The sequence below is a fragment of the Capricornis sumatraensis genome, chromosome 2, assembly GCF_032405125.1.
Source record: "Capricornis sumatraensis isolate serow.1 chromosome 2, serow.2, whole genome shotgun sequence".
In the NCBI taxonomy this organism is placed as follows: Eukaryota; Metazoa; Chordata; class Mammalia; order Artiodactyla; family Bovidae; genus Capricornis; species Capricornis sumatraensis.
Genome location: NC_091070.1, coordinates 99,752,079 through 99,775,228, shown reverse-complemented (window position 1 = coordinate 99,775,228; position 23,150 = coordinate 99,752,079). Strand labels below are relative to the sequence as shown.

Sequence of the window (23,150 nt, the reverse complement as noted above, 5' to 3'; positions counted from 1 at the left end):
GTAGGAGGCTCCAGTGGTGGCTGAGAAACAGCGGCAGCTTGGACCCGGTGGTGGCAACAGGCACAGCCCCCATGTAGGATGAGGGAAACAGGGGTCAGGGCTGAATTGAGACTGGTGTCGGCCACTGGGCAAGAGGTGTTGCTGCACACCTCCCGGGGCAGAGGCATGGATGGGCCAGACCGTCCAGTTCCACTTGCTGAACTGAAGATACCCATGAGTCAGGAGTTTTTAACACGTAGGTAGTTTTTAGGAAAATAAATGGGAATGGAAAGAAGCAAGAAAGGGTGGGCTATAAAAGAGTCCAGGCCCAAGTCCCAGATACTCTCAGCAGGCAGAGGTGCAGAGAACAGGCAGCCGGGGCAGGAGATGCCGGGAATGGCCGGCGAAGGGGGATGGAAGCCAGGCTTGAGGGGAGGGAGGGGAAGGTGCTTCAGGTCAGACTGGGACAGACTGCGACACCCAGAGCCCCGGTGGCCTCGGGACAGTTACCACTGGAGATAGGGGCCTGGCTGGGGGTGACCAGTAAATGGAAGGTGAGGCGGAGGAACCACAGAGAGAGACAATTCTCGCAATTATCAAGAAACTCCAGGCCCCGTGGCCACGACTCCGAGGCTGGGTCTGATGGGCACTCCTCTGGAACGCATCCTGGCTGGTGCCAGCCCCTGCCCTATCCCCGGCTGTGGTGGCAGCCCTGCTTCCAGACTTCCGGCCACGGACAGCCTCACCACACGGCCTGCAAGGCCATCCCCTGCCCAGCTGCCTGCCTGGCTTTGCTCGTTGCCTGCAAACTTCCACCACGAATCCGCCCCTCAGATACCCTGAGTATGTGCCTCTGCCAACAAATCTGTGCTTCCATTAAAATAGATAAAAAGCACCTGTGGCTAGAGTAAGATTCAGAAGACCTTTCGTGACCAAAATTAACCTTTTAGGGGTGAGGGGCTGGGAAGACCTGTAAGTGAAACCTGTAAGTGTCCTGGAACACATGGGTTTTCGTGGTACTAGCAGGAGCCAGCAGTAAAGGTTCATAATTGTGAGGGCTTATACTACGGGCCAGAAAGGAGGCAAGGACGGCACAGTCCTGGGCATTCCAGGAAACTGTGTGAACGCACTGCCACTCAAGGGGCAAATGGAGCATGCAGTGCTTATGTCGCACTTTCTCATCTGCGTGCAGCCTATCAAAGCGCTCCTTTTAGCCTTATTACCTAGACAAACCACATAAATCCTTAACTGAAAGCCAAGCAGATGTGAATTAGAAACTACAAGGAACAGGGTACGAATGGTTGAAGTGTACGGCTTATAGCATTTCTGAAGTCATCCTTGGAAAATCTGAGTAAAGCTGTATGGTCTTCAGGAGAGCTGTGTATGTAATTTTGCATAAAAATTCAGAGTTCAAGACAACATGAAATTCATCTGTAGACCCAGGTAAAGAGCCCTGCTGCCTTACCAGTTTTCAAAATTTGCACAAGAAGGAGAAATCATCTGAGGCATTCTTTTTTTTACTGAGGTATAATGGACTTATTATGTTTGTATCTGGTGTAGAGTGATGATTCAGTATTTGCATATATTGCAAAATGACCACCGTAATAAGTCTGGTTAACATCTGTCACCGTAGTTACCAAAAAATTTCTTTTAAGATCGCTCTTAGCCACTTTCAAGTACACAACACAGTAATAGTGAGTATAGTCACCCTATTATACACTACACCCTCAGTGTGTACCCTTTAATCCCCGTCACCCACTTTGCCCACCTCCAACTCTCACTTACGGCAGCCACCAGTCTTCTCTGAATCTGTGAGCTTGTTTTGGGGAGTTTTTTGTGGGTTTCTTTTTTCTTTGGTTTTTTATATTCCACATAGACATGAGATACAGTATTAGTCTTTCTCTGTCTTATCTCTACATAGCATAATACCCTCAAGGTCCATCCATGTTGTTGCAGATAACAAAACTTCACTTTTTTGTGGCTGGGTGATATTGCATTTTCTATACATACCACATCCTTGTTTTGACAAGAAAATGCACTGGTCATAGCAAACACCCTCTTCCAACAACACAAGAGAAGACTCTACACATGGACATCACCAGATGGTCAACACCAAAATCAGATTGATTATATTCTTTGCAGCCAAAGATGGAGAAGCTCTATACAGTCAACAAAAACAAGACCAGGAGCTGACTGTGGCTCAGATCATGAACTCCTTATTACCAAATTCAGACTCAAATTGGAGAAAGTAGGGAAAACCACTAGACCATTCAGGTATGACCTAAATCAAATCCCTTATGATTATACAGTGAAAGTGAGAAATAGATTTAAGGGCCTAGATCTGATAGATAGAGTGCCTGATGAACTATGGAATGAAGTTCGTGACATTGTACAGCAGACAGGGATCAAGACCATCCCCATGGAAAAGAAATGCAAAAAAGCAAAATGGCTGTCTGGGGAGGCCTTACAAATAGCTGTGAAAAGAAGAGAGGCAAAAAGCAAAGGAGAAAAGGAAAGATATAAGCATCTGAATGCAGAGTTCCAAAGAAGAGCAAGAAGAGATAAGAAAGCCTTCTTCAGCGATCAATGCAAAGAAATAGAGGAAAACAACAGAATGGGAAAGACTAGAGATCTCTTCAAGAAAATTAGAGATACCAAGGGAACATTTCATGCAAAGATGGGCTCGATAAAGACAGAAATGGTATGGACCTAACAGAAGCAGCAGATATTAAGAAGAGGTGGCAAGAATACATGGAAGAACTGTACAAAAAAGATCTTCACAACCCAGATAATCATGACGATGTGATCACTAATCTAGAGCCAGACATCCAGGAATGTGAAGTCAGTGGGCCTTAGAAAGCATCACTACGAACAAAGCTAGTGGAGGTAATGGAATTCCAGTTGAGCTGTTTCAAATCCTGAAAGATGCTCTGAAAGTGCTGCACTCAATAAGCCAGCACATTTGGAAAACTCAGCAGTGGCCACAGGACTGGAAAAGGTCAGTTTTCATTCCAATCCCAAAGAAACAAGCTGGTTTTAGAAAAGGCAGAGGAACCAGAGATCAAATTGCCAACATCTGCTGGATCATCAATAAGCAAGAGAGTTCCAGAAAAACTTCTATTTCTGGTTTATTGACTATGCCAAAGCCTTTGATTGTGTGGATCACAATAAACTGTGGAAAATTCTGAAAGACATGGGAATACCAGACCACCTAACCTGCCTCTTGAGAAATCTGTATGCAGGTCAGGAAGCAACAGTTAGAACTGGACATGGAACAACAGACTGGTTCCAAATAGAAAAAGGAGTACGTCAAGGCTGTATATTGTCACCCTGCTCATTTAACTTATATGCAGAGTACATCATGAGAAACGCTGGACTGGAAGGAACACAAGCTGGAATCAAGATTGCCGGGAGAAATATCAATAACCTCAGATATGCAGATGGCACTACCCTTATGGCAGAAAGTGAAGAGGAGCTAAAAAGCCTCTTGATGAAAGTGAAAGAGGAGAGTGAAAAAGTTGGCTTAAAGCTCAACATTCAGAAAAAGAAGATCATGGCATCCGGTCCCATCACTCCATGGGAAATAGATGGGGAAACAGTAGAAACAGTGTCAGACTTTGGTTTTTTGGGGCTCCAAGATCACTGAAAGTGGTGACTGCAGCCATGAAATTAAAAGACACTTACTCCTTGGAAGGAAAGTTATGACCAACCTAGATGGCATATTCAAAAGCAGAGATATTACTTTGCCGACTAAGGTCCATCTAGTCAAGGCTACGGTTTTTCCTGTGGTCATGTATGGATGTGAGAGTTGGACTATGAAGAAGGCTAAGTGCCGAATAATTGATGCTTTTGAACTGTGGTGTTGGAGAAGACTCTTGAGAGTCCCTTGGACTGCAAGGAGATCCAACCAGTCCATTCTGAAGGAGATCAACCCTGGGATTTCTTTGGAAGGAATGATGCTAAAGCTGAAGCTCCAGTACTTTGGCTACCTCATGCGAAGAGTTGACTCACTGGAAAAGACTCTGATGCTGGGAGGGATTGGGGGCAGGAGGAGAAGGGGATGACCGAGGATGAGATGGCTGGATGGCATCACCGACTCGATGGACGTGAGTCTGAGTGAACTCCGGGAGATGGTGATGGACAGGGAGGCCTGGCATGCTGCGATTCATGGGGTCGCAAAGAGTCGGACACGACTGAGCGACTGAACTGAACCACATCCTTATCCGTTTATGCACTGATGGGCCTGTATCTTGGCTACTGTAAATGCTGCTGCAGTGACAGGAGGGTGCAGGTATCTTCCCAAGACGGTGATCTCTTTTTCTTTGGGTACATACCCAGGGGTGGTTGCTGGATCATGTTAGTTTTATTTTTAATTTTTGGGGAAACTTTCATTCTGTTTCTTAGTGGCTGCACCAGTTTACATTCCCACCAACAGTACATAGGGTTTCCCTTTTCTCTGTATCCTTACCAAAGCTTGTTATTTCTTGTCCTTCTATTTTTAAAATAATAACCATTCTGACCAGTGTGAGGTGGTATCTCATTGTGGTCAGTGATGATCAGTGATGTTGAGCATCTTTTTCACATTGCCTGTTAGCCATCTCTATGTCTTTGAAAAAATGTCCATTCAGACCTTATGCTTTTTTTTTTCCTCTTCCATTCAAACCCCAGCTTCTGCTCACTTTTTAATCTGGGATTTTTGTTGGGTTTTTTTTTTTTTTTTTTTTTGCTATTGAGTTGTATGGATTCTTTGTGTATTATGGGTACTAACTAACCCCTTATTATGTTCTCCCATTCAGTAGACTCTGCATTTTGTTGGTTTCTTTTCATGTACAGAAGAATCTAATATAGCCCTATTTCTCTATATTTGCTATTGTTGCCTTTGCTTTTGCTGTCAGATTCAAAAAACCATCACCAGGATTGGTATCAAGGTGCTTGTTTTCTTCTAGGAGTCTGATGGCTTCCGGCCTTACTCCTTAATCTAACACTTGAGTTACTTTGTTTTGTACGATGTGAGACAGTGATCCAGTTTCATTCTCTCGCATGTAGGTATCCAGTTCTCCTGTGACCATTTATCTAAGAAACTGTCCTTTCCCTGTTGGATATTTTTGGTTCCTGTCATAAACTGGCCATATATGCATGGGTTTATTTCTGGGCTCTCTATTCTATTCCACTGATCACATGTCTATTTTTATGCCAATAGCATGCTGTTTTGATCACATGGAGCACTTCTTAAAAGTTTAATTCCTGGGTCTCAACCCAAACCTACCCTGGCACTGTTACAATAGACACATGCTTTAGAGCAGTCCTGTCCACATCACATGTGTAATGTGCATTTTCTAGTAGCTGAGAACTATTAAAAGCAGGGACATTCTAAAATATCAATAATATCATTTTAATATATATTCAGTATTTTTAGTTATTTTACATTCTTTTTTTATATTGAGCCTATTCCTGGCTGCACTGGGTCTTCGTGTGGGCCTTCTCTCATTGTTGAAAGCAGGGGCTACTCTAGTTGCTGTGTGTGGCCTTCTCATTGTGCGGGCTTCTCTTACTGTGGAGCACAGGCCCAGGGCGTGTGGGCTTCAGGAGCGGAGCTTCGTAGCTGAGGCTCCGGGCTCTAGTGCACACGCTCAGGAGTTGTGGCATGTGGGCCTGTTTGCTCTGAGGCATATCAGGGATTGAACCTGTGTCCTCTGCACTGGCACGTGGATTCTTTGCCACTTAGCCACCAGGAAAGCCCCAGTGGGTACTGCACAGTTACAGCAGTTCAAACTGGCTGTGTCTCAAGGACTCAAAGGGCTCCTGACCCTTGGAGGCTGGCATGAGGCGGCTCTGGAATTGTTCCCGCACAGAGTTTAGTGTTTCAATCCAGATGAGCAACCCTGGAGGGATGGCTCTTACTGGAGGCGGCTGCCTCATTCAAACAAAAACAAGTAGAAAGTAACTCGTGTTTTCGGTTTGAGTTTCAGCCTGTCTTTGTGGCTTTAAATAAATCAGCGTTGCAGTTCTCGTGAACAGTTCACTCCTGTCTGCCTTCCGGAGGCCTTAAGGGTCCTAGCTTCCAGATGTGGCGTCCTACCCCCAGCCTGACCATCTCCCCCACTCCCCAGGATTGGGGAGGGTCAGTGAAGGCTTCGCTTGCCTCCCTGGGTCCTGTCCTCATTGGTGCTGGCCGCAGGCCCCAGGGCAGGAAGCCCTTTGCCGTGCGGAGGCTGGGAGATCCTCACTCTTCCTCTGGAGCTGGGTAGGGGTTGCGCGTAGGGAGTGGTACTGTTCCGGGCAGTTTTATGTTATCAATTTGAGTTCATGGTTAGACATTAAATTCTCTTCATGATTTTCTTCTTTCCTTTTGCACTATCAATCAACTTTAGAATAAAAGAAGAATCAAAACAGTAACAAAATGTAAAACAAATCATTCTCCTCTCTTCTTTATAGTCAAAGGGCCAAGGGGACAGATTTTCCATGCTCTCCTAACTTTCCCTGGTTTGACAGAGGGCCCTGCAAGGCTGAGGCAGTGGTTTGGGCAGCAAGGCAAGAGCCGCACTCCCCATGGTGGGAGACGGTGCCTCTAGGATCCCAGTGGGAACTGCAGCCAGATCTGAAAAATTCCTGGTGGCTGCCAGGACCCAGGAGGCTCCTGCTCTCTTTAGGGCCATTTGGAGCAAGTCACTGGGTATGATGCTCACTTTTTCAAATATCTTTCTCCCACCATCCTCATAAAAGTAGGCCTGGATTTTTGTGTAGCAACACCTTTCTTCATTAATGAATTTGGGAAGCTGGATTTGCACTTACAGTAGCTAGCGGCAGACAAGTAAAAGATCAGATATTTGAAAAGCCAGGAGGGGTGAACCATGGCTGAACCCCAGAGCTCCTGACAGCCCACCCCCTCAAGGTGACCCCCACACACCCATCCTACACTTTACAAAAGCATCCAGAATTAGGAACATTTCAAACAACTTGCGAAGAAAATGAAAGCGTCCCATGCCCTTTGCAGGAGTTCAGCACTGTTGAGCATTTAGCCTTTTAGTCCGCTATCAGTGTATCAGATATTCACGTTTTTGCAAACTTGTGGCATCCAACAGAACTCACCCTTTTCACTTGACAGTGTTCAGATGCCTTTCTATTCCAGGGCACATCAGCCTGCATTTTTGATTAACAGTGAGCATTTTGACAGAAGCGAAAGCAGATCGTAACTTAACCAGTTCCCTGGTTGTTTCCCATTCTTATCTATTCTAAGCAGTGCGGAAGTGAATCCAACTGTAATCTCTAAAATCCCCAGAAGTTGCTTAGTCAAGGGATGTGTTCATTTTTTATTTTGCTAGATGCTGCCAAACTGCTTTCCAGACTCACTGTGCTCATCTACATTCCTCATACACCCATGAGTTTTTCTTAGAGGAATGTCTTCCATAAATCCTGGTTACCTGATACGCTCCAAGGTACCAGATACCTTCAGTGATTTGTTTTCACTTTTGCACCTGTGAAACTCTCTCAGGCATGGCACTGGGGATACACTGCGGAACAAGCCAAATAAGGTCCTTGCCATCCTGGAGCCTACGTCCCAGTGGGGAGCTTGCTGAACCGATCACACAGGCTGTGCTGATCTGTGCCAAGTGTGCCGCACACAGAGTGACACTGTGCCAGAGACGGGGGCCTCGGGAGGAGGACGGTGGTCAGTCCCATCCCCCTGCCTGTGTCCTCCTCTCGTAGGAGGGAGAAGAGGGCAATAACCCGACGGCGCACCCCAAACCTCCCAAATCCGTTACCTCGGGTCACTGTAGTAATAAAGACCCACCAGACTTGAAGGCAAGGAGTAGGGGGAGTCGAATGGAAGTGCAAGTTTAATTTCCATCCTTGGAAAATGTGATCAAGGACTTTCACAGAGAACCACCTTTTTCTACTTTTCAAGGTAGGCTCGTGTTGGTTTCACCTACTGAGGACCTGGCCCAGGTAGTGCCCAGGCCAGCTGTGTACTCTCAAGCCCCCAGGGGTTCAGGAGATGCTGAGCAGCTTGGAAAAGGGCCTGAGCGCAGGCCCGGGTTCTGCGGGCAGGCTGCACTCTGTTGGGCCACTGGCTCGGGTCTACCCAGAGGAACTTCTCCAGGAACTTGTCTCCTCACCTGGAAGATGAGAAACAACTTCCTGTATTGTTGCTCTGCGACACACACATCTCTAAAGGTCTCTATCATTAAAAAAGAGCCGACCCCAGCCTTCCGGAACCTTTCTGAAGGGCATTCAGGAACACAGCAGCGAGGTGCTGGGCTCCTGTGCCCTCTCCCCTTTGTGCCCAGTCCAAAGGCCGGAGTCCTGAGCAAAGTCATGCTCCACTCTGCCCCCATCAGGGCAGCAGCCCAGTCCATCATCTCTGTTACTAAATGGTGTGCTTCGTCTCTCCTTGATACAGAGAGAAGAAGTTAAAGGCCAGAGTTCAAGAGTTGGTGAGTGCCTTGGAAAGACTCACAAAGAGCAGTGAAATCCGACACCAGCAATCAGCAGAGTTTGTTAATGACCTAAAGCGAGCCAACAGGTACAACCTCACTGTCTATAATCCAAGTGGTTCTTGGACTTACGCACCATAATTGCTGGGAATTGACTGTGGACAATGGTGTGTCCTCCGCCGCCTCCTTGGAGCGCACTCCTCCCTAGGGCTCCACCTCCCGGTGCTCCACAGAAACCTGAGGAATCCTCTTTAAGGATGGTAGATGCAACCAACTGTGGTCCCCTCTTAGCCCTTCACGTAGGAGAGGTTCTGAGAAGTCATACAATTAAAACAAAAATCAGCCTAGGTTTAAGCCAGCATTTTCCAAACGAAACTGGCTACAGAATGTTTTATTTGAGCAGCATTCAAGAATCAGGAAGCAATGCTCTAAGATGGAGCCTCAAACCTTTCAGGCTCATGACACCTTTACACTAAAAAAAAAAAAAAGAGGACCTTAAAGCTTTATTCTTTCAAATTAACTTATCAATAAAATTTGCCTATTAGTTTCTCAAATGAGACTTTTAAAGGTTTTATTCATTTACCAAATTAAAAAAACAAACCCAACTCACTAAATGTAACACAAATGACATTTATTTTAAAAATCAGTTTTCCAGAAAGTAATTAGAAGAGGGGCGCTGTTTTTACAATTTTGCAAATGTTTTTAATCTTGCTTTAATAGAAGACAGCTGGATTCTCCCAGCTGCTTCCACAGGCAGTGTGTTTGAAACATTCTAAGAAAACCCAGCTTCACATAGAAATAAAGGACCTCACATTTCCCTTCAGAAGGCTTTGGGAGTCCTGGGCTTTGAGAAGCTGACAGCATACAGAAGGGAGGTGGAGTGCTGTTTTGGACCAGAGAGGGTGGGGAGTAGGGGTGTGGGGGGGGGGTCTTGGATAGCTCAGCTGGTAAAGACTCTGCCTGCAATGCAGGAGATCCAGGTTCAATTCCTGGGGTTGGGAAGATCCCCTGAAGGAGGGAACAGCTACCCATTCCAGTGTTCTTGCCTGGAGAATCCCCAAGGACAGAGGAGCCTGGTGGGTCCCTGGGGTGACAGAGTGTCAGACATGACTAAGCACAGAACAGGGTATGGAGACTTAGACCTAGCTCTGGGCTCAGCCCCTGCCCTATCCCCCCGAGACCTGGGTTTGGCTGGCAGCATTAGTTCACAGCCTGTGAGCACTGAGTCCGTCAGCCACAGCATCAAGGACAGCTGCTGGGGCCTATCTGTCTTCAAGCTATGGTGGTGACTTAAGATTGCAGCGTTGCAACGGATCGTAAGCAGCCATGGGACGGCAACAGACCTACTACTTGTATTTTCATGACAGATTATTACAATTCAGCTACCATTTCAGCTCATCTATTTTGGATGTGGTTAGTTTGGACTGTTGGGTTTTAAACCCTGCTTAATGTTAGAGACGAGCCTCTAGCAGTCAGGCTAAGTTCACTGTGGTCAGGTCAAGACCTGAGTGACCGTGAGTGTTGAGACCCTTCTTGTTAAGCTGCTAAGTCGTGTGGATGTTTTCGACCACATGGACTGCAGCCCACCAGGATCCTCTGTCCATGGGATTTCTGAGGCAAGAAAGCTGGGATGGGTAGCCATTTCCTTCAGGGGATCTTCACAACCCAGGGATTGACCTTGTGTCTCCTGCACTGGCAGGTGGATTCTTTGCCACTGAGCCACCAGGAGAGCCCAAGCGTTGAAATACTAACCACCTGATTTCAAGTTCTTATTTCAGAGGCCCAGCGGCCTGTTCTTTCAGAGTGGTACTTACCGGACCCGGTCACCCAGTGGACAGCACAGTGTGTCTGTGTGTCTCAGTGCTACTTAAGATAAGCCTTCATTCCCATTTCCCTCTGTGCCCACATAGCAACCTGGTGGCTGCCTATGAGAAAGCAAAGAAGAAGCATCAAAACAAACTGAAGAAATTGGAGTCTCAGATGATGGCCATGGTGGAGAGACACGAGACCCAAGTGAGGATGCTCAAGCAAAGAATAGCTCTGCTGGAGGAGGAGAACTCCAGACCTCACACCAACGAAACATCACTGTAGTTGGCACTTGAGCACCACGGTTCTGTCCGTGGAGCTAGAGGCTAGCAGTCACTGAGGAGGGGGCCTCAGAGGATAGGACCTGTCGGGAGGAGAGGGAAGGTTGGCAGGTGGGCTGGCACTCTTGGCAGGGAGGCGCCCTGGACTCAGCCTCGGGGCAGCTGGCCCCGGTGAGCCGGTGTAGACTGTCCCCCTAGGGCCCCCTCCCCTCCTGGGCTGTGGGCGGCGTGGGGACTCCTGCCCCGCGCACTGGCTCCGCAGGGCTTCCTGCTGCTTTCAGCACTGGCTCTGTCCCTCGCCCACATTTTCTGTATCCGCGGCATAGTCCAGGCATCATGTTTGATTTTCCAGTCTTTGCAGCCTTACCTCAGGCATCCCACATTTCTCCTTTCTCCTTCTAGGGAGAACTGGTGGGGGCGGTGGGGGCGGAGGGGAGGCAGTGCTCCGCATCGAGAAGAGCTGCTGCTTCGTTTCCTGCAACCAGGCTTTGGTTTTTAAGTCCCAGGTATCAACTCTTCAGGAGGTGGCTGTCACTCAGAGGTGTTCCGGGAGGTTGATCACAGGCAGATGGCATGTAGGTGTTCCTCCCAGTCCCTCGTATGTTGAGGCTACAGGTAGAGCAGTTGGGTCTGACCTCCTTGACCTCACAGTGGCGGCAGGGACGGGCAGGGAACGCTCTTTAGACAGGAACCTCCCTGTCCCAGTGCCGCCTTACTAACAGCTGAGAGTCCTGTTGATCCGTGTCAGGGACCTACACTGTCAGGAGCAGAGGCACATTAGTGCCTCCTGACTCGGGCACCGCAGAATTGCTGTTCTCCACGAATCAAAGCTCCCCAACCTGAACATACCGATGGCTTCAGACCTGCCTCTCTCTCGAGGGAAATGCTCTGCAGCTGATCCACCTATTGAAGAGACTGCTACTGTGGCACCAGTTCGAGTGCGCCCCTGCTGTTCCAAAGGGCAGAGGGCAAGGGAAAGCTGAGGAGGCCTCCTCTTATCCCCCAGAAACATGGCAATCGGTGGCAGATGGTGATTCCACAGGTGTCAGCTATAGCAAAATGGTGACAGGACTGGGCAGGACCAAAGTACCTGAATTCTTTCAGGAAGGTCTTCCATTTGAAAATCAACTCTTCATCCCTTTTCTACTGTAATGCTCCCCGTTGCAGTTTTTCAGTTGTCACCACCCTAGGCTGACATAACATTTTAAAGGACCACTTGCCATTTTTCCTGAAGACCCACTCGAAGTCACTTAGAAGAAAGATGTTCAAAGATCTGCTTACGACCAGATTTCTGCATTCACATCTCGGTGTCAGTGAGCTGTTCTCAGAGGCAGGACGCAGATTCCACAGCCTTCAGTCTGACAGGGAAGGACACCCCAGCCACCGTCTGCCAAGGCAGAGTACAAGCATTCCCCCAAGGAAGCGCCGTCCTGCCTCAGGCCAGCAGCGAGGCCACCCCGTCTTTGAACAGTCATCATCAGCTGGCCTCAGGCCCAGCTCTCGGGTGCTGTGGTCACCGCAAAGGGCCCCACCAGCTTCTGTTCTGTTATAGATAAGGTAAACTTCATTCTTGTGACAGTAAGTCAGTTTTTACTCTTTGGATAGTTTCATTACAAGGAAAATGTAATGACCCAAAAGTGTGTTTTTAGAAAAAAAGTGTAACAGATGAAATCATGGTTTTCCCCACTTTTCCAACTTGCCCAGGGGAAACATGTTCCCGAAGCAAACTGGGCTGCGCAGGGCGGGGAACAGGCGTCACAGAGATGGGAGGCTCTCATTCTCACCACCACTGCAAAGGGTGCCAGCGCAGAACCTCTATCTACCATTCTCGCTCTAAGGGAAAACAGAGCCTGCTCTTCCAGAGTCCTGGAACCCATCCCAGACCTGGGAAGCCTCAGTTCCTACGTTAAGAGCCCCAGCATTACTGACCCTATTTAGCTCATTTTGAGTTTATATTTCCACATAATACTGGTTGGGTGAACACTTTCCCTGGCAAAACTGTTACTTTTATAAATGTATAGAATAAAAGCTATTAAATAGTTGATTACCTTTCCTTGTATTCTTCACATACTCCCGAAGACTCTTTGTTGAAGGTGAGCTAACGGGCACTTGGTTATTATGCTAATTGCAAGGCTTACTAAAATCGCATAGATGAAATAAATGATTGCAGGTGCCTGGATCATTTTCTTTTACAACCTGAATTATTCTTTCTAAATAGGAGCATGTTTATATTAACATCTCCATCAGACGTAAACAATGATCCTCATTACCTAACTTGAACGAGCCATTAAAAATGTTCAGACTTTTGTTTTTAATTGTTTAAAAACAGAGTTCAATCTCTGGCTCTTAAAAGAAATGGGCATGAGAAGAAAAAACCCACTTCCCAGTTCCGCTGGAGTACAATTTCCCACTGCTACACTGAGGCAGAATCTCTCAGAGACTTCTGCCTGGAGCTGTAGTGCCATCAACACCTGCGCCGATCAAATGGCTCTGATGTTCTGCCAAACCCCTCGTGCACCAGCTACCTAAACTGCCATGGGCTGGCAGGCAGTAAGACCCCCTTTTGAGATGATACCAAAAGTTACGACTGTATCTTAAGGTTGGGATTTCTCATGCTCACCCTACCTCACAAACATTTTATCATTGCCCATGCAGGTTATTCACTCCCATCTGCTGGCATGCCACAATTAAAAAAAAAAAAACTAAGTGCCAGTTAAAACATAGTTGGTTAATTCTCTTGTGAGGCGATGTGTAACTTAGGAAGTCTTCCTCTGAGCCTCTGCAGCCAAACTTTACAGGGACCCTGGAGACTGGACACTCTCCTACTCTGGGAGGCAGTGCGCGTTAGAGCCGAGGAGACTTTCTTTTTAGGATGAGGACAGCAAAGAATCTACTGTTTCAAGAAATCTTGAAATCACCGGTAAGTGGCCTAGTTCCCACCTGCATAAAGATTACTATTTTAAGTGGAAAAAAAAAAAAGCCTCCTAGTTACCCATGGCATGAATTGTTTCCTAGGGCCCACAGAAATTATCCTGCAGTTATTTTTAAATTCTATTAAGTATCTTAAAGCTCTCATGAGTTGGGGGTGCCATGCTTGTGTTTTAAGTGAAATAAAGACTATAGAAGTTACCCACTTGTATTATTAATGACTTCTAATTTAAAGTCGTAAGCTTTTCCCATAAATTATTTGCAAATGCATAGCTGGAAATGTGTCTCATCCATGAAAGTATGAAGTACAAAGATCATGTTTCCTAAGTTTACAGCCGCACCTATTTCTAAGTACAGCAAACAGCTTTTAATTAGACAGTTTTTAGAAGTCAAAAGGGGAAAGAATTCTGATGACTGCAATTTCCAAACTGAATTTAATTAGGATGCATCCCATAGGGTTGCCAGAGATTCTGTGGAAGGGAAAGAAGCATGTGAAACATTATTTTTTCTGCACCAAGGGGCCGCTTGGTAACACTATAAAAAATTCTGAAAAAAATCACGTAACAATTATTTTTCTATTTCTCCAACGGAATGGCCTATTTGACAGCAAAGATACTATTATAACCTTTCTCTGAGGCTTACTCTGTAGAGGCTTCACTTGTTACAAAACACAAATTATGTCTTCTCACTTAAGTCTACCCAAATTCTATTCTAGTTAACTCATATCTCATGTTCACACAGGCCAGAATGTAGTTTAGCGCTGAACTTGTCACCTTCTAAATTCCTGTTTCTCATACCTGAAGTTACCTTTCTGAAGTTTGTATTCACTAGTAAATGAATGCCTTAGGCTGCCATATGGTAATTTTCCAGAACTGGCACCAGAATTATCAATTAATGTAAGCACTCAGTGGCTGTTAAAATATTAAGGAACTGGAAAAGGATACAAGTTGAATACCAGCTGTTCACACATTCTTGTTTCCCTAATTCTTATGTAGAGAAAGATACATTTGCATACAGACAACTACTTTTGGTGAAGGGTTACACTGCATAAACTCTCACACTGCATCTGAGTGAGATTTTGCATGTGACCAAGAAATCTTTCCATCCCAGTAACAGCAACTGCTACTGGATATCACACCCTTGGCCCAGTAGCACTGATTTTTTTTCCAGTCAAGGTTGGTACAAAAATCACTCATCCACTAATCATCGGAAACATCAGCTCAGCACTACAGAGCAAGCTAGAGACAAAATCCCCTCATATTCATGACCTGCTTATTCATTCTACTGCTCACTTCTGCACCGTTCTGCAAATCTAATCCATGTGGAAAATGTTCTGTGGGGTACTCACTCACAGTGCCCATGGATGGCCAGGTGAATGGGAGCCCCAATATTATCTGCTTCTGTTTGAACCCAATGCAAAGAGGATGAGACATGTTCACTTTTCTACTTCTAATCAGTTTTTAGACAGTTACGACTTACTTTGCATGTGATTTTAGTTTCCTATTATTTGAAAATGTGCTTTTAAGCCGCCTGAATGTACTGTCAGTTATTGAAGCACATGTGACTAAGTCTGCATTTGTCAGTATTGTTCTACTGTATTAAAATCTCACTTTAAGGTTGACACTTAACACTGTACCATACCTTGTAATTTTTTAGATTCTTCACTTATATGCTTTAAATGTTTCCAGATGCCTTTAGTTTTAGCTGCTGTAAAACAGCTTTGTCTTATTTGATATAAAATTGTTTTTTAAATAAAAACTCCATTTATTTATACAGAGACATTTATAATATTTTACAAACATTCTTATATTCTGAATAAATAATTCTAATTCCATAATGTACTTTTACCTGTATTCATTGAAGGGTATGACTCTCCTTCTGCAATACTAACATTTAATGTCAAACATCACAGGTTTGGTAGTTACGTCGAGAGCCCTCATCAAAGCAGGAAACTAGACAGACTGTACTGGTCAAGACAGCCAAGAGCCAAAGAAATCATCACCATCTGTCACTGATTTCTATGGGCCGCCTTTCCAAATCTGGATTGAATAGGGAGTTAGTACCTATCGAAGGATCTAGATCTTTTTTCCTTTTTAAAAAATGACTGAAAGAGGAAATCTAACTGTGAGCTGGAAGGTCATCCATGACTATAAAGAAGGATGGTGAGCAGCTCTGCATGATGTTTTTCAGATGTCAGTTCTCATCATCAAAGCAAAGTACCTTTGACAGTTAAGAGTGTGACACACCTTGATAACTTTCCTCTTTTATTTCTTTTGGCTGTGGCATGCAGAACATCCCTGACCAGGGATAGAATCTGCACCCCCTGCACAACAGGGAAGTCCTTTCTTAAAAAAAATTTTTTTAACTGCTATCATATATCTGAGGTCTTTAGCAGAGAAGAATGGTACTTCTTTGACCCCTGAAATCCAAGGACTGGAAAGCATTACATTCAGAAAACCTGACTCTAATACAAATTTAAGAAATACTGGATTTTATGTATTTAGCTCACAATATAACCTTGCTTTCAAAGTCAACAACCAAACCATAAATTGAGATGGAGAATACATACCAGTTACTTTCATTTTTTGCAGAGACATTCTACCTTTTAATATTTCTTCCTATCATATAAATATCTCACATTTGTCATTTTTTATTGGTCCAAAGAGATGCAGCCAAAATATCAGCAACTTGCAACCTACAAGTATCAGTAGCAGAAGCCAGGTTAAGGCAGTAATTAAAACTGCCCGAGCAGGCAAAATTTATTGATATTGCACTACAAAGGCTCTAAATGTAACATGATGTTTTTACAGAAAGCCAATATTTGAACAATCAACTGTAAAAATGTTTTAAAATACAAAGGAAACCCTCCATCATTCAAACTGCATTTTTTAAGATAAAAGGTTTCTCACTTCTCAACTGGTGTTATTTACATCAAAAACTTTCAGAAGAGCACAAATGTAATGACAGAGGACTTAGTTCATTTTCTCAGTGGAGAGTACAGCTGGCATTTCTAGTCGAAATTAAAGTGCAGTAATCCTGCAAACATTTAAACTTTCGATTTATAAACATGAGTCGTTGAAAATCCTTTACTTATGATAGATAAACTCAAGGTAAATGAAAATCAGTCCTAATCTTTTCATTGAAACTGAGGGGAAAAGAGGAAAACTACTATTCAGTCAGAAAGTAAAACTACAAGGTGTACAACAGTGTTTTGGGGTCCCTTTTCTGCTTTTCCTAAATGTTTGACAATTAATTAAACCAAGCACCAAGAACTTTATTACTACTAACAGAATTACTCCAATGGTTTACCTACACAGCCTGTCTAAACAGTAAAATGCCCTAGAAGCTAAAGTAATAAAAACAGTTTCAATTAAGGTAAAAATTAAGTGTTTCATCAATTTTTTTCTACCAAATTTTGTAGCTTCCAATTTGTTTTAACATAACTTAGTCTGCTAAAACCAACTCCCAAGGGAACTGTTTGAAGACTCCATATCTTCCATGAACATTACCTAGTCTCCACAGCACCAAAGACACTTCAATTCTTGTTTTGGAACTAGACCGGGAACATGAAGAAATCAATTCTTACTCCTTTTCCCATCCAAACTAATTCTGATGGTCACTTAAGTTAGTTAATACATGAACCATAATTTCATTTGATTCATCATTTTATTCTGAAAGAAGACTCTTAAATTTTCAATGACATCAACAGGTAAAATTAAAAAAACCAAGTTGTGTGAATCAATACTCAGCAAACATTAATTTTTAAGTATAAGCTAATAAGCAAACTTTAAAAACAATTAGAAAAAATATCTATATTGTGTGTATATATACACACAAATATATGTATATGCAAAATAGTTCATTCTCCTTCCCTCTTACTGAAGAAAAAATATCACTGACTCAGACAACAACAGCAAACTCTGGGAGATGGTGAAGGACAAGGAGGCCTGGTGTGCTGTAGTCCATGGGGTCGCAAAGAGTCAGACACAACTGAGTGACTGAACAACATTTATAAAACGAGAGTTAGGTTAGTGGTCTCCCATCCTAAATTTGAAATAGAATGAACAAAAAGTAAAAGAATCAGTTCTTTGGGCTCTTGCATTTGAAATTAAAAGGTACGATCCAAACACAAACCTAAAATGACCACTAGAGACAGCAGTGCCCTAGGACAGCAGCAAAGCGCACAAAGAGCCTGGGCACATGCTTCTGTGCTTTTGTATCAGTGCATGTCATCTGAGTAAGACAGGAAGAGCGCAAGTCCACTGCTGGTCATCTGTCGCAAAGGCATTAAAAGCATCAAACTAACCAAACTGCTGAGTAGTTACGACCTTTCTCAACTTCAGTAACAACCGACTGTGCTTTCATTTCCTGTTATCCAGTCTATTCCTAAATATCACAAAAAACACACTAAGCAATCATTTTACAAAGATCTAGCTAATCCCGTCAAGTGTGAGAAATGACTAACAATGAAGATTTGTGCCCCAAATGTTCCACACCATAGCTATAGATTGTTTTAGAACATCAGATTCTGTGAATTATGAGCACATTAAATGAAAAGGTTACATCTTACCTCCAAAAGCCCACACTTAAGAATGTTAACTAAGACCAGTCAAAGACCAGAACACTGCTCAGTTTGCCCTAGAACTACACAAAAGTTTCCTCTGTTGCCAAACCAATTTAACAGCTGTGAAATTAAAATAAGCCCAGGTGTGCACAGCCCCTCCTAACTGCTCATGACCCAAGGGTCAAAGTTAAGATACAATTATTACCTATAAATTCCCACAGTGGTAGCCTGACGACAGAGATGCATCACAAAGAAAAAAACAATGTTACAGAAAGAAAAAAAATGACACGAAGGGACAGACTCAATGGCCTCTTTAAGGACTCAAGAACAACAGGTCTTCAAAGAACACTCACCAGATAGAGGCTAATCACCACAAGAACACCCCAACACCAAACAAGCAGCAAGTGACTGTTCAGAGCCGCCTTCTTCCACTGGACAAACAGATCAAAGGCTAACAAGGGTCCACATGAAACAAAGCACAGGCCACTGCCCTCTGCATTCCATCCCTGTCCCCGGAAGGCACCTGACCGGCAACTACAGAGCCGACACGAGCGCCTCGTTGAGGCCAGATCCTCTCAGACTGTGCCACCACACTGCCGCCCTAACTCGCCCACCCGACTGCTACGCACAGGAGACCCAAGGCAAATGGGATTTCTTTGCCGGTGATTTCCTAAGGAACCCAGATTAAAGAGTCAGTTATGAACATGTTTCTCAACATTAAACTTGAATACTTCATCAGTTTTTTATTTACACTTCTCTGTACTTTTATGATAAAGTCTGAGCAACAAAACTGGTGGAAGCCAGCCCTTCATGTCCACTCCCAGGCAGGGGAGGTAGCTTTACTCTGCTCCCTAGCTACAGACCACCATTTCAGTAATAAACAGTGTCACGGGAAACTAGGTGGGAAGGACCCCCATCTGGGACAAGTGTACTTTCTGTCCCGTGGGTCACTGAGAGCGGTGACTGTGACACGCGGCCGAGGGTGGCTGGGCATGCTCTGGGCTGTGTCCCTGGAAGAAAGCAGTGTGTCAGCACTGCAGTGTGGCTGGAGTCCTAAAGCAGCGTCAGCAGGGGCAGGACCAGAGTCTCAAACACTGACTATGAAAGTGAGAAAAATCCCTTCAGATTTTCTGGACCCCTTGGCAACCATACTTAGAACAAAATTAAACCCCGAGCCAGAAAATGCTTGGTAATGGCCACACATGAGACTCTGCTTGGGCTAGGCAATGGTCACATTTCCGGCTTCATGCCTCATGCAGCACTTGAGAACTGATTTCATCTTCTAAAATCTCGGCCTTCTGTTTTCCTTGCCCAGTAACTATAGCTATCTTCTTCCTTCAGGGCACTGTTTACCCTATAATAATAAACCTATCATATTTTTTGAAACTGATATCCAGAATTGCTTCAAAAGCACGAGACAGAGCCTGTACTGTCCATTTGTGATCTGCCTTCTTCAAAACAGAGGTGCACAAACTTCAAAAACAACTCAGTTCTAAGAAGAAAAAGATGCTGAGAAAGCCCATCATAATCCCATTTTTACAATTTTCAGCAATTGTACAAATTGACTTTAAAGTCTAGTACAAAATGAGGGACTCAAGGCTTCACCAAACTACCAAGAACAAAGTTTAACAAAACTTATTTTACTAAAACCCATTTACCTAGAGACAGGTACTTAAAACATAAAGTAGATTGATACCTTCAGACAGAATGAGTTTGTCTTGTTTATCTTTAACGTTACAGGAATACATGCAAGCCCCTTCCCCAGGCTAGAAAATACCTAATTCAAAATTGCTAGGTAACACCTAATTTTTCTTCAATCAAAAAATGTTAATTAATCCAACCTCTTAACTATGATTAATATGCAAAGAAAATACTGTACTGCCTCAGAGAAAACAAAGACACAATAGATGTCAATCAAAACAAAAATCTCTGAACGCATAGCTCAGAGGGCCACTGGTACAAAAATAAAGATAAAAAGCCAAGAGATATTATCATAGTAAGAAAAACAACTCTGCAAAAAGCCTAATTTTTTAACTGACTTTGCTCCTTACTGTTCAAGTTAACTGTTGGAAACAAAACAAATAGCAAGGGAAAAGGTAATGAAATGTTAATTTTTTTTTAATGCATACATGCACTCAGACCTGAAATTTTCTAAGACTACTACAATGTATTAAGTTTTATAGAAGAATTTAATCCTCCTTATGGAGGGATGCCATTCACTTAGACTTGAGGAGTATTTTTATATTAACACACAAAATCACTAACGACTTAAAAGACAATACCAACCCAATCTCATAGCATAAAATTAATATTGCTATACATCTTCATTTGATACTTAATGGAAAAATAATCCAAGTTCAAAGCAGCGAGCAGTGACCACCATTCCTTTACAGCATAGGAAACTCACCTTTTCATAACCATGAAAATCCCACTTCACTTTCAAACATCTTCAACCAAATTTCACCCATGCTACAAAAGCTCTAGTAGGTTCTCAGGTATCTCCAAATGCTCATGTCTCAGGAGAACACCACTTTGAAATCTTAAAACCATTCATTTGCTAGTGCTGAACAAAAACATGTGAAAGCATATAAAACCATATCCCTATCTTCTAGATTATAATGGTTAAGTACAAAAACAATTCATTGAACATCTGACAAATCATTACAGTATACATAAAAGCACCTAGGAAATTTTTAAAAAATAAAAAGATTCACAGTACACTGAACCTTGGAACTAAGAATACTGAAAAAATGGATTCAAAAGACCTATTTCTCTCGAAGACATAATCTGTAATTGAAGCCAACACAACTGCTATTCTCATCTAGCTTCTTACAGTGCAGCACACAGAAGTAAAGTCTTGCATATTCAGCACACTCCCTTATCACTGGATTTCTTCAAACCATGCTAAAATTTCTCAATCAAGAAATCTAGTTCTGTGCTAAGCAAGGCTCTTTTCCAGGTGACCTGAACACTGAGAATCTAACACACAGGTTCGAGGGGAGAAGTGCAGCAGACGTACATGAAATAGGTACATCCAGCTTACACACTTTCTGCATAGTTCAGTCACATCACACACAAATTTTAACTCATCTTTTAACATTTTTTAAATCTCAAACTGTTAAGAGAGCTAAAAGCCTCAATACCAAAATTACCATCCCAACAATACCCTTATTTTGTCCCACCCACAGTGCATTAACTGAAGCAGCCCAATAGCAATATTTAACCAGTCAAACTACCATAATTGAAGAGAGATAATCTGTTGGTTCTTGAAAAGGCTCAACGCCGTCAGAGGCCATATTTCTGGTAACTAATCTCTTCTGCTTTAGTGTCGAGAGCTGAAAATTCCAACTCAAGGCACCAGAAAGACTGACCAAAGCACTCACTTAAACAGAAAAACACACATTCAAAATCACAAAAAATTAAATGGTTTCCAGATGGCAATAAACGAGTGAAAACAACTCACCTGCCAGACAAACTAAGTTTTCACTCCATTAAGAACAGAAACCTGGAATGCTGGGACTAACTATAAATATGGCTCAAGGAGACCCAAGCAAAGCTGCTATACTCTTAGAAAGAGCAGTGAAGAGCTTCCAAAGCAATCTTACAATGCGTTCTTAAAAGGTCACAGAAGGATTCACCAATTTGTCACATTAAAAGATGCAGGACACCGGATAACCTAATTCTAACACACTGCTGTAACTGAATTATCCTGCTTAGCACCAAGAGGGTGACACTTTTATTAATAAATAGATTTTCTCCTTTAAAATCAAGCCATTGAAAATCTAAAGCAAAGAAATACCAAGTGAACTCCTTACAAAAAAAGTCCCACAGGGTTAAATAGAAACCCTATTAAATAGACTATCCATACAGAATCAAGATTTCCACAATAAAATTTACAAGCAGAGATATATTTTGTGGATACCACATGTAAAATAGATTTTTAAAACCCATATGACAGATGCGTACACACGCATATGCTAACACTCTTCCCCCCACCCCCAAAGAAACACAATGAGGTCAGAAGCAGCCCAAACACTAAAGCCCCCTTAAAGCCTTGGTGATTGTCCATAGCTTTACATAGCTAAACTCCTTCTCTAAATGGGCACTGCCATCCTTATTTGGATTTAAGAATCCTAAAGGAGCACAATACATTCTATGAGTGAATTATACATGTTGCTTCCATATTCTGCTCCTCCCCTAGTGTGATGATTTATCAGTACTTGGGTAAACTGCATATCCTTCCCTTTTCAGTCCATGGTCCAGAGGCTTCAATATGCTACTAAGTGTGTCAGTCTCTGCTACTGCTGCAAATGGGAACCTAACATAGCATCAGTTTCCAGAGATCAACACTGACATGCAATGTGAAACCTAGTAATGTCAGTATTCCACACATATTTACACAGCTGTAACACAGAATCAAGTTGCACGAGAACAAAATCATACACTCCCCAGGGGCTGGCGGTGGGGTGCTGCGATCGTGACAGCACGGTCTCGGGGTCCCGGGCCTGTGCTCTCCCCGCTGTCCTCTCCCCACAACCTCCCAGGCCCACTGAGAGCACTCGGCGCAACTGGAACTGGAGCCGCAGCTCTGCACCACCAGCTCAAGCCCCTCTCCAGGCTGAGGGCTTTGTCCTTTAACGAAGTGCCGTGAGTTCATTTTGAACATGAACATTATATAGCAGATTCTGACTCTAAGCAAAACCTTTCAACAAAACTCCTAGCAAGGAGGGTAAGAGAACCTCAGCAGTTAGAAGCGGAGCAATGTGCAAAATGCCACCAGAGTAGATGCCCTGCAATCTTGACTTCTGTGACATTTCGGGTCTTGTATTCATTTAATAATTGTATATTTTAAGTTTAAAATTTTCAGTATAAGGAAACTAGTATTACAATCACTGTAGTGGGAAGATGGCATATTCCCATTAACCTGGCTACTTAATGATGACTCAAACACTATTTCTGTGACCAGAAAACAAGATAAAAACCACAATCACAGAAAAAAATGCCCGCATAAAAAGCAACTTAAATTCATTAGCCAAACACTGAAAAGGTACATGTGTATAAAAGTTATAACCACATTTACAGTGCAAATTCATGTTTCTTTCTACTCTCTCTTCTGCACAGAGAATATCTCTTCAGAAACATCATCGTCTCCCTGCA

General features: G+C 43.5%; 1 protein-coding gene across 1 annotated transcript in view; it reads left to right on the top strand.

Moving 5' to 3' along the window:
• The window catches only part of MCC (MCC regulator of WNT signaling pathway), a 305,622-nt gene extending 294,755 nt beyond the window's left edge, over nucleotides 1-10,867 (top strand). Inside the window, exons 16-17 of the mRNA XM_068964248.1 lie at nucleotides 8,381-8,503; nucleotides 10,325-10,867. Coding sequence (XP_068820349.1) covers nucleotides 8,381-8,503; nucleotides 10,325-10,505 — 304 coding nt within the window. The 3' untranslated portion in view covers nucleotides 10,506-10,867. The remainder of the gene's footprint in view (nucleotides 1-8,380; nucleotides 8,504-10,324) is intronic.
• Nucleotides 10,868-23,150: the final 12,283 nt, after the last annotated feature.